We start from the raw sequence: 12144 nt of genomic DNA on the forward strand, positions 1-12144 counted from the left end.
CAAAGTATTGGTTTTATGTCATTTTTTTCACAGCCACGATTCAAGAAAGCATTAACTAAGTGCTTAAGAACTTCCCTGAATAAGGTTGCTTTCCCGAATCGGGGCCTTAAAGCATAGCACTAATGACTGTTAACCAACTATATGGTGGTATGTGGATTTAATTTTTAACTGTACATTTGTGTTTTCTTGTAGTTCTCAGTATGCACAACTCAATCTTGTTCAAATATACTAGAGGGTTGCTTCATAGGCTGAGCTCATTGCACACACCAGGGGCTTTTAACATTCTGCAGTTTCTCCCACAAGCTCCCTGTGCACCACCCTCTTCTCTCCCTGTATTTCAGGTACTCCCTGCAACTCCCCCTTTCCTCATGCCAGGGACTCTCTGTATTCCCCCCCTTTGCCAGGGTCCTCCTTTCTCCTTCCATGCTCCTGTCCCCTCATACCATTATCCCCATTCTTCCCCTCCTGCAAGGTGCTCTGCATATCTCCCTCCTTTAGGGGTTCTGTGTAAACCCCCCTCACCCTAGTTCTCCTTTCCCTTACATGCCAGGGTCTCTATATCTTCATTCATACCAAGAGCTGTGTGTGTCACTCCCTCCATGCCAGAGACTCTGTATGCCCTCCCATGTCCTCTTTCCCACTCTCAATTCTTATTTCTTTTTGTTCGTTTGTTTGTTTGGAGGATAAGCTATACAGGGTGTCAGCATTTTAAATTGCATTGGGAGGTTGGGCAGAGCTGTAGTGAGGGGTTATTTGCAGTAATGCTGTAGCTGTGTTTGTCCCAGGATGTGCGAGAGACAAGATGGGTGAGATAATATCTTTTATTGAACCAACTTCTGTCAGTGGAAGGGACAAGCTTTTAAGCTTCACAGAGCTTTTTATCAAGTCTGGGGAAGGTAACCACAGTGTTCAAGCTAAATGCAAGGTGGGGCAGATTGTTAAGCAAAAGGGGTCCCACATGTTATAGGAGACCACTTAATTTTAAGTAGGCAATTAACACCTCTGCAGTCCTGGGACCAAGGAGGGGGTAGAAGGCAGCAGGGTGTAAAAACCAGTGTCTCAGTTAAATCCATGGTTTTTAGTGTCCAGCAGAATTATGGATTTAAGTTCAGGCTCATCTTCTGAAGATGTTGTCATTTTGACAATGAGGACTGATAGGTCAGATACAGAGTGATCACTTTGTGTAAAATGTTCATCCACTGGTGATAGGGTGAGTGTCTGTGTATGAGTTCATTTGAGAGTATAGTGATCATGTGGATGAAAACAGATAGTTGTTGTTGGGGCATTTGGTGTAGTAGATGGGGTACACCACATGTTGTGATAGACATGTATAGGACCATGGATCTTGGAAGGTATGTTGCGGAGGGTATTGTTCATTGTAGCAGTGGAGATAAGTCTGTATGTTTTGCATCTGTTGTTCTGGCAGGACCTGGTGCCACTTTGCGTTGGTGTGTCCTGGTCAATGGGGAGCTTGCTTCTGATGAGCTTGGCGAGATTGGGCGGTTGTTTGAAGGCCAGAAGAGGGAATTTAGGAAGGCTTTCTTTTGAGATGTGGTCCCCTTCGAGTATGGGTTGTAATTGTTTTATGATATCCTGTATGAGTTCCAATGTGTAGTGGTAGGTGACGAGTAGGGCTGTGCGATAGCTGGGATTTTTTTCTTTATTGAAGCAGTATCTCTCTGGGTGTTTGGGTGGCCCATTCCATGATGCAATCTGCTTCGTTGGTGGAATGTTCTTTTTTGGTAAGGTGTGTATCTTGGGCTTTATCCTTGGAGCATATTTTGTGGTATCTGAGTGTGTGGCTATAGATAACAGATTTTTTTGTTATGTCTGGCGTGGTTACTGGATCTGTGAAGGTAAGTGTGGTGGTCTGTGGGCTTCTTCTATATAGTTGTCGGTAACATTCTATTGTTGCGGCTGATCATGGTGTGCAGGAAGTTGATGTTGGTGTTGGGAGTGTTCTAGAGAGAATTTGATGGATACGTGATGGTTGTTGAAGTTAGGGTATTGTTAGGCTGGAAGGTGCGTCTCCCATTTTCCCCTTGCAGTTTTCCAGTTTCCATCACAACCAGTAGGGTTCTGACCATTGAGGCTTAGAACATTCTCTGACATTTTGGGATAGATTGGGTGTAGCATTCAAAAGTTGTCATGTTGCATCCAAAGAGAAATGCCATCAAGTTGAGCATAGAACCTTGCTTCGCTCTGCCAAAAATCACCTCTTTTTCCTTGGGTGGATTTGATTTAAATCAAATTAATTTAAATCATGATTTAAATCACCAGTCAGGAAGACTATTTAATCATGGATTTCTACATAATAGTGCATTCTTGTTGCTTGCTATAACCTTAATACGTATTCTTCACAACTCAGAGATAGATGTAGGTTTCATTTTTAGAAGGTACACGCTATACATTTTTTAAGTGACTTATTTTGAAAACTTTTCAGATTAGTTTTATAGCTATATCAGAAAATGAATTATTGTTTGGTTATTTCATTTACCAAAGGTAATTGAAGTAGATAGTTCACCTCTCAATGACTTCATAAATATCTCCAGTTCAACAGGTTAATCACTAATATTTGGAGGATATTCTTGCCATGCTGTATTAGGAGGAGAACGTCACCAGACAGACATTTACATTGTTTTATTTAACTAAAACAACAACATTATGTATTCTGGATTCTTTTCTTCAACAGCAAACATATAATATTTTAACAAAACAAGCGTATGAATTTTTGAATGTAGTTAACTCTCTTGTGGGAGAGTTAGCTTGGTTCCTCCCACTTTTTTCAGACTAGCTGCTGCAAAGTGATTGTTACGGAAGTATTTTGCAATTTCAACTACATTAGCCTTTATTTCTGGAACTCTGAAGTTTTTGGCTAGGAGGTGCATCAAATGAGCACTGCAACCATATGTTGTTAGCTTGGGACACTCTTCACTCTCTTCTAAATAATTTCTTCTCATCTTGGATACATTTGCAGCATTGTCTGTGACCAACCTGCGTACTAGACATTTGAATTTTTTTTCACAGTTTGTTATAGCTTTTACTGCTACTTCTTGTAAGTATTCTGCTGTGTATGCATTTCCTGATGTATCAATTGTTTCTGTAAGGAAAACATTCCCTTCTTCGTTGTCACACAAGCACATACAACAGGATCATTGTGGACATTGCTCCACCCATCAGGTTAACAATTTCACCCTCTCGACCTTTTGCACAGTGCTCAATTTCTCTTTCATACACTTTATCCTGCAATTTGCCTGCGACATCTGCTCTGTTGGGTGGACTGTATCCTGGTCTTAATGACTGAACCATGTTAATGAAGTGTGGGTTCTCAATCATATGGAAAGGAGAGTTTGTTGCATAAACAAACAGGGCAATTTTTTCATCAGTTACCTCTTTTTGTAATCTGGTTTTTGTAATCTGCTGGTTCTTATCACAAACTTATCTATGGTTGTTTCTGGATGATGGAGTTTTTTTTTCTTTTTGCTACAGGTGATATACTGTGGCTATGTGACATGCATGATGTGACTGAAACACTATCATTGGCAGATAACTCTGAAACTATAGAAAATGATGGTGATCTTGAAGGTAGATAGTCTTCAGAATCCTGTATGTTGAGGATGGATTCTCCTAAACAAAATAAGTCAGTGCAGTTATTTAATTATTATTACCATACTGCTCATTTAATATTACTCATTGCATTCACTGACACGCAGTACTACTTTAATGGTGAAATTGTAAAAGGAAGATCTGCCTATTTCATCTATTTATTTTTTATCACAACTGCATCTAAAATGATAGTACCATAGAGTAACAACTGTTTTTTGCTCAAACGTGAGAATTCAAGAATAATCCAGAAGGAAGACAGGCAGTCCTGAAGAAAGAAGTATGAAATAAAAAAGTTTACCAACCTGCAGATCCTGCATATTCAGACATGTTCCTTTCATCATCTTCAATGCAGCTTCCTCCTGAGAAGGAACACTCTCATGATGTTGTTTCATTTGGACAACCGGGCCTTGCATTTCTTTGTTGCACTGCTTTCATTTTGCATGCATGCCTGTTTTACCCACAGGTAGAGGAACTTTATTAAAATATTTCCAAACTGAATCTCTTTTACAGCCTGCTGCCATTATAGGTTTTCCCTTCTAGTGTGAGAATGATATGGTAGATCTCAAGTCAATGAAGTCTACACTCAGAAAGACCTCAAGACTTCTGGAATATGCTGCTCAAACCATTTCACTTTTGTTTCTACTGTCTGTCCCTCCCTTCTCACATTTATCTCCAGATGTCATCTCCTCGTCCAGATCTATTCCACCCCCAACAATCTTCTATTCATTGAACTTTTTGAAACTTTTCACTTTTAGAGAGACATAAGGGATTAACTCTGAACACAAATTTGCAGAGGGACAATAGGGTTGAGGTCTGTTATTTCTCTCCTCTATATATTTATTTATTTAAAAACATTTTTGCTGTTAACAAGTATGTTATCACTGGAGATACATCCACAGTTTGAGAACTGCAAAACTAAGCATCTCTGATAGTGCTCAGTCTAGAAGATAGAGTCCCATCGGGTAGATAGAAAGATTAATCTAAAAATCTATATAGAAGCCCCTGGAATCCCATAAGATTGGGGTCCCTAATCCATGAACTATTGGAACTCATTTACAAAACTTTTCTTAAGATTACATAAATATATTGTCTCATACTATAGAATTAGAATTTATAATCCCTATTCTATGATGAGATATCTTTGAGCTATAATGTATTTTATTTAAAACTATCTTTAGATAGGTTTTTTCCTCAAAAAGCATTTTACCAAATAATCCAATTTAAATAAAAAAAATTGATTTTTTTTTAAATCATTGATTTTTACCCACCCTGGTTTTTCCCCATTCCCCCAAACTGTCTAGTGTAACTTTTGGTTGTTAGTTTAAGATACATGGTATCTGTGAAGGTTTTGCCACTTTTCTACCTTAGGTCCAAAAGTACAGTACTTAGTTTTGACAGGTGTATGCCAGTCTGCCCACTCTATTATTCCCACAGTCTGTTTTTTAAAAAGCAGAATCTCAACCTCTTTATCATACCCCATCTCTAAAGCACTAATGGGAAAATGAAAGAAAGGGGCTCTTTGTTTCCACAAGAGAGTCCACAAAATCTTGATCAGTAGATTTATTTTGAGAAGTAGGCTGCTTAGTTAATCTAAGCTGCCTTCATTTGGTGGCTTTTTTGATTTCCTTCCATTTTGGGTAAAATAATATGGATTCTGACTAAGTTTTTGTAATTGCAGACACAAATTTTGAGGGGGACATAAACTGAATCTTTTCTGAAATTTTAGGCCTGTAATGCTCAAGTACTAGAGATGTTGGGAGTGCTTGATTACACAACATGCAACTTTTGTTCCTTGCTGGAGAAGACCAGCAGGGAGATACTAGGTCCGTTGCTGGTGAAGATTGTCAATGCCTACATTAGAGACCTCATGGTACCAGCTTTTCTTAAGGAAGCTGTTATAATGTAGGTTTTGATCAGAAAATCCACAGTTGACACTGACAATTGGCTACTATCACATCTTCAATTCTTTGTCAAAGTTGTAGAGAAGGCTGGGATGAGATGGTTCTCAGAGGATCTAAATACCTTAAGTCTCCCTTGATGATCTAGATACAGGCTTGGGTATGGGATAGAAATGGCACTGGCAGCATGTGGATTTCTTTTTATCAACGGGTGAAGATCTGGTGTGTGTTGATATTGTTGGATATAGTGGGTGTTTTCAATACTGTTCATTGTGGAGTGTTGATAGCTTGACTGCAGCAGAAGTGGATACTGCTGCTCTTGGGTGTCTCCATTCTTTCCTGGCTGAATAGTCGCAGAGGGTGTTGTGGGGCAGCTGATTCTCCTCCTTAAGGATCCTGTCATGTCGATTTCCACAAGATTTGTCTTCCCAAACTGTTCAATATGGGTAGGGGCTTGTTAGTGAGGAATTATGGGGCAGTCATGTTTTCAGTACTCTGCTGCCCCACTTTATATCTTTGTCCTTTCTGACCCAGTCAGTGCAATTGTTCCACTTAGCCCAATGTTGTTGGGGCATAAATTAGATCTAGTTGGCTGAAATTCAGCCCAATTAAGACTGGAGTGATACTAATAAGTATGGGGAGGAGCTACAAGATTAGACACGAAGATATCACTTCCTCCTTTAGTAGTGCAGGTGGGCATGCCATTTGTGACTTGGGTTCACAGTCTCATGGTATTGATTGGATCCTCAGTTGCTACTGGATTATCATATCATTGGTGCCCCAGAATACTTTTTCCATCTACATTTGGTTTGTGAGGTTGCAGCTGTTTCTTTTGGATGCAAACCTTATTACCATGATTCATGCCTTTGTCACACAAAGATGGGTTTAGTTAAGTGTGTTCTATGTGGAGCTTCAGCTCAAATCAGCCTGGAAACTCAGGTGTTGAAGGCTATAGCTTCTGAAGGTGGTATTTATGGGAGCACATGACACTAGAATTCTATAATCTGCACTGGTTTCCTGTTGGAGTGGAGTTTAACTTGCTGTTTCTGACCTATAAAGCCCTCAGTGGCTTAGGACTTTCTACCTGGGACACTAACTCCCTCCCCATGCCTATTGCTTCATTTTTGTCAGTAGAGACATTTGAATTGGATCCCTCTCAATTTAACACAGGTTGCTGGTACTGAAGTGTTCTCTATGAGGGTCCCTAAGCTATTTTCTCATTTTGTCTGGAATTGTGTGGTTCTGCTGAGATTCAGAGCATGTTACGTAGGACACCTATTTTACTCAGGCTTTTGAAGAGAGAGAGACTTGATGGAGGTTGAGATTTGTATGGAAATTTTTGTGGGAGTTGTGTTGCAGGCTGTTGGTGGGGTCAGCTTAGTTTAGATGTCTTTTGACACTTGTGTAAATCAAAAGAAATTACTAGTTGTTACTTAAGATGCCAAAAAGGGTAGTACAGAATGGCCTGCATGCAGATACAGTTAATGTGATCAGAGCTGATGTCCTGCTTTGGGCAAGTCTACATTAAAATGCTCCATCCAGCTGCACCGCTGTTGCTCTTTAATGAAGACGCTGTACGCAAATGGGAGAGAGCTCTCCTGTTGGCATAGTTAATCCACCTCCTGAGAAGCAGTAGCTATGTCAGCAAGAGAAGCTCTCCTGTCAGCATAGCACTGTCTATATGGGCGGTGAGGTCAGTATGACTATGTTGCTCAGGGGTGTGGATTTCCCCCCACCTCCTCCCTGAGTGACATAGTTATACCGAATATACATCTGTAGAGTAGACCAGACCTTTATATTTACCCATTTGCAAAGCTTAAAGAGATGCTGTCAGATAGTTTAAGGCCTAAATGTTACATGCCTTAAAAATTCACTAATAATGTTTTTTTGAGGAACCTTGTCTTCCTATTCTTTGCAATTAATACCATATAAATATCTAAAATAATTTAGGTAGGAGCTTTCATCCCAACATTTTACAAATTTCTTAATCAACTTGTGTGAAAACACAAAATTTTTTGCAATTTCCCATTCCCCCCGCAAAATTACCCCTGCCCAAGGCCCTCTCATCTTGAGAGGACTAGAAATGGGAACTCCATACCATTGAATAAAAGATCTCTTAGGATCCAGAACTCCCAGCACCAGAAGGGCTTGAGATATCAAACTTCAAAGTTGTGACATTTTTCACTGTAGAAATGCTAGTTTAGGCAATTTTTTAGAGACTTTTTTATGGCTCCTTACAAGCCTTGTACAGTTGGACTTGTGACTTTACAGAAAGAAATGAATTATTTTAACAACTCTTAAATGTTTCTAAAACAGCTATTCTGTAATATGTGACACATACAGAATACATGATGATACAGGTTGATCATCCCTTAATCAGGATGACTGAGAAACTTACTCAGGCATTGCTATTTTTGAGTAACACAGCCATCACAACATTCTCCTAAACAACTTTTTATACTACATCATACAATCATGAATTCTTTATATCTATACAGTGTGTATGTTTGGGGGGTGGAGTTGGGGGGGAAGAGGGTGAAATACTGAATAGATTTATGGTATGAAGTAGGCACCTGAAGTGGAGTAAGCATTTCTGGAGTTCAACCATGACACATCTACCCTGCTGTACAGGTTAGCTCCAACTATCTTCCAGGAATCTAAATTTGATTGCTTGGTTAGGTTTCATAGACATCAGGATAGCAGGGGTTGGACATGTTATGGAGGCAATATGTTCATTTCCTAGATAGAGTCAAATGTTTCTCTGACACCTCCTGTTATGAGAATGAGGACAAGGCTTCTCCCCTCTTAACTTGGATGATGTTGCTGTGATGTGGCGCATTTCTCATAATGGGACAGAAGCATTCCTGCTGTACAAATTTAAAATGCATATTTCCTTGATTTATTATCACTCACTCATCTTACCTTTGTTCTAAAGTTTGTGTAAGTCATACATATATATTATGTGTGATATGTTATAAAAATGCAAATAAAGCTTTTAAACAAAGTGAATAAAACTCTGGTCCTCTAGACATTCACCTTTAATATATATCATGAGTCCTTTCCTTCCTATTTATTTGCTTATATTTGATAATCCACACACTTGTCAACAAGGAACCTTTTATTAGTAGTATGGTTGGCTTAAACGCTTGACAAGTTGGAAAAGGTGGTTGTACACTGGAGAACTGAATATATTCTTTACTGACTTTAAACATAACTAATTTCTGAATTAAGTCTCAGTGTGCAACATACTAGCCTTCATCTGGGCAAGTGGGTTGTCACTTCATTTACATCCTAAGTACTGAGCATCAACAACTCTTACCAAAGTCTATGGGAATATTTGGGAGTTCAGCACCTGTCAGGGTTGGGCTTTAATGCATTCCCAGTTTCCCCCACAGATGCCTACTCTTATATTTGTACTTTAAAGTAATTTATACTTCCTTGATTTTTTTGGTGGTGTTTTGCGTTTTTTTTTATGTCACAATATGATTAAAATTAGGGCTACTTCAGAATTCTGTATAGCAGATATTTAGGGAACTAAATAAAAATCCTGGAAAGTTTTTTAAAATGTCATGTGTTATTTTTAAAATTGAAAAAACATTTAACATTGCCTTAATGCATTTAAGGGCAAGTAGAGTGACAGTCTGTCACTCAAATCCACCAAAACAGTGGAGCGCAGAGATGGATGCAAAAACCAATCTGCCAGTCATCCTATGAAAGGAGATGACTTTTTTATGAGACAGCCAGAATTAGTGTGTTGCATCATTATGTCATTCAAAACATTAGTCCAATTATGTTACGTAATTTAAATTGACTAGCCTCTTCAAGGCTACTGTATTATATTATTGAATTTTTCTGTACAAAAAGTATGGGGAAAATCAGTAAACCCCCCCCAAAAAAACCTCCCCCAACTTTAATAATACTGTACTCTATCTTAGACACTTGTACTTTAGTTGATGTGTACTCTATGTATATTTTTATAGGTATTACCAATGAGTGATAGTTAGTGTACAGAAGTCTGGGAGGAAAAACAAATGCAGTAATAGGAAATCTTTTTGCTATTGAAAGAAACTGATTTGAAAGCTGATTTTTCTGAAATATAGACAGCTAAAATAACACTATCCAATGCTTACATATGTCTTAATTGTCTTCTTCTCATTATGCTTCCTGTAATTGTCATGTGTAAGTTATTTTTTTTTCTACTTGTATCCTTTTTCAAAATGCTACAAATATAACTCAGTAATTAATTTTATTGTCAAACCTTTATTTCAGGTTCCTGTGAATGATCCTTATGCATGTGCTTCCTTTATGGGGCTAAAACCTTCTACTACCAGAAACCATCTTATACGAGCTATGTTGGAATCTATCGCTTTTAGGTATTGAGTGCAGTCTTTCTTAATTCATTATCTTTAGGATTTCTGTTTTCCTCTCATCTAATTATTCTGTATTTTGGTCACTCAGTGTGTGAAGTCAGATAATCACTTGTTACATGAATGCATGGACTTCAGCAATTTATAAAATGCTAACGGTGGTAATTTATTATATTAATTGACACTGACAGGAAGTTTTGTATATTTATCAGGGGTTACTGTTTTTGTTAACAACTGACCCAGCATAACAGTTCTCAAATTAAAATGGACTTGGCCCTTCTGCATGTCCAAAATCTGTCTTCTACCTGACGTTTGCCCTTGTTTCCTCACTACCTTTATGTGGAAAGTAAGCCTCTTTTCACTCTCAACCTATTTTAAGTAGGCATGAAGTTGGAGGCTGCTGGGTTAATTTTTAGGTCCTCCTATATAACATAGTGATAGGCATTTTAAAAATACATAAGAGAGACAGAAGATACATTAGCTGCTGAATTGGGAAAGCTGAAAATCTCATCCAAAGAGCTGGCAAAAAAAGCTTCAAATATATCTTTTCCTTTCAGATGTATGTTTTCCCTATAACTATTAGGGTAAGTTAAACTACTTCTTTGAGTGATGGTCCTTATGTATGTGTATTCCACATATTAGTGCTCATGTGCGCTGTGAGCCCAAGTCTGGAATTTCTTCAAAGCAGTGTCCGTTGACCTGCACAGGCACAGTAACTCTACTTGTGCTCCAGACCACGGGTATCAGAGGTAATGTGGGTTGACGCCTCCCAGTTCCTACTTATCACCGCATGGCCTGAGTTGGAGTCATGTCCTCCTTCACTATTGCAGAATCTATTGCAGAATCTGTAAAATGTAATGGTAAATAGTTTATATCATAGCTTAGGAATTCTAGTTAGTATATAGTTTAGTATAGAATAGAATATCCCCGCCCTCACTCCCCAGTTGGAGGGACATCCTCCCTGATCCCAGGACTATGCCCAGGATCCCAGGATTCAAGAACTCAGTCTCCTGCCCTCACTCTTCCTCCATCAGCAATGAGCATCATTGGTGCCTCTACTGTCTGGGTGAGGTACATATCTCTGTGAAGTTCATTATCTGTAAATCCTTCCCACCCAGAACTAGAGAGGCCAAAGAGCTCCGATTGAAAAAGTTCCTGATGGAAGAGGCTCGGTCTGACTCAAGCCTGGGAGACCCCCCTGTACTAGCTGACTAGCAGTGCCCCTCCAAGCACAAGCCTGTGCAGCAGGACTGATCCCTGCAGTGGACTGTCCAGAAGAAACTTGTTTCCTCTCCAAGCCAGTACAGGTTGGGTGAGATGTCGCATATGGGACCCGCGGAACCAGCTCCACTGAAGACTCCCAGGCTGGAGGATAAGGCACAGAAAAACAGGGACCTGCTGGTAACTGCGGTACCGGGGGCAAAGATAAACGCTCTCCAGTCCCATCTCTGAGAGCAAGTCCAGATTCATCATTGGTACCCCCTTGTCAATACAAAGACCATCAGGCCATGTCCGACAAACCAGAACCTTTGGGTGAATGTTGGAACTCCTCAGACTTTGGGCTCTAGGGAGACCCTTGTAACACCAGATAACTTCCTTCCCTATATGCAGTCTCCACTTTTGGCCCTGCCCTCCTAAGAGATGTCTTTACCTCAGAAGAGGAACTGTTACCATTATCTCAGGAGAGATCCCATCTCCATCCATTCAGCAGGAGCATCTTGGTACCAACCAATGGAACCGTCCTCAAAATCAGAGAAGATAGCTGCACCAGTATCTCTGTGAAGACACGGGAGCCCTGACAGACAAGGCATTATTTCCTGTTGTGACGGGGCAAGGCCAGATGGCTATAGAAAAGTAGTGGGAGATAGATATATTAGCTCCAGGCTAAACAAATCCCTGGTACCAGGTTAAGTGAAATGGAAACTGCTCCAGGTCAATTAAGACACCTGGGGCCAATTAAGAGCTTTCCAGAAAGCAGGGAGAATGCTAGGTTGATTGGGTCACCTGAAGCCAATCAGGCGCTGGCTGAAACTAGTTAAAAACCTCCCAGTCGGTCAGGTGGGTGTGCATGTCAGGAGCTGTAGAAGGAAGTTGCGCTGTTGGAGAGGCTGAGTAGTACACACCATATCGGGCACAAGGAAGGAGGCCCTGAGGTACGGGTGAAGTGGAGCTTGAGGAAGTGAGGGCTGCTGTGGGGGAGTGCTATCACCCTCATATCGGGTAAGTTGGTAAAAAATAGTCAGCTGCTACAAGCAGCTGTGACGCGTAGCAGT

General features: G+C 39.9%; 1 protein-coding gene across 8 annotated transcripts in view; it reads left to right on the forward strand.

Moving 5' to 3' along the window:
- The window catches only part of GK5 (glycerol kinase 5), a 101136-nt gene that overhangs the window by 54205 nt on the left and 34787 nt on the right, over positions 1-12144 (forward strand). For all 8 annotated transcript variants that reach the window (XR_012160785.1, XM_073359786.1, XM_073359787.1 and 5 more), the window contains one exon: positions 9774-9877. Coding sequence is in view for 7 of the 8 variants with exons in the window: in XM_073359786.1 (XP_073215887.1) it covers positions 9774-9877 (104 nt within the window). In the remaining variant the exon portion in view is untranslated. The remainder of the gene's footprint in view (positions 1-9773; positions 9878-12144) is intronic.

Source organism: Lepidochelys kempii, chromosome 9 (genome assembly GCF_965140265.1).
Source record: "Lepidochelys kempii isolate rLepKem1 chromosome 9, rLepKem1.hap2, whole genome shotgun sequence".
In the NCBI taxonomy this organism is placed as follows: Eukaryota; Metazoa; Chordata; order Testudines; family Cheloniidae; genus Lepidochelys; species Lepidochelys kempii.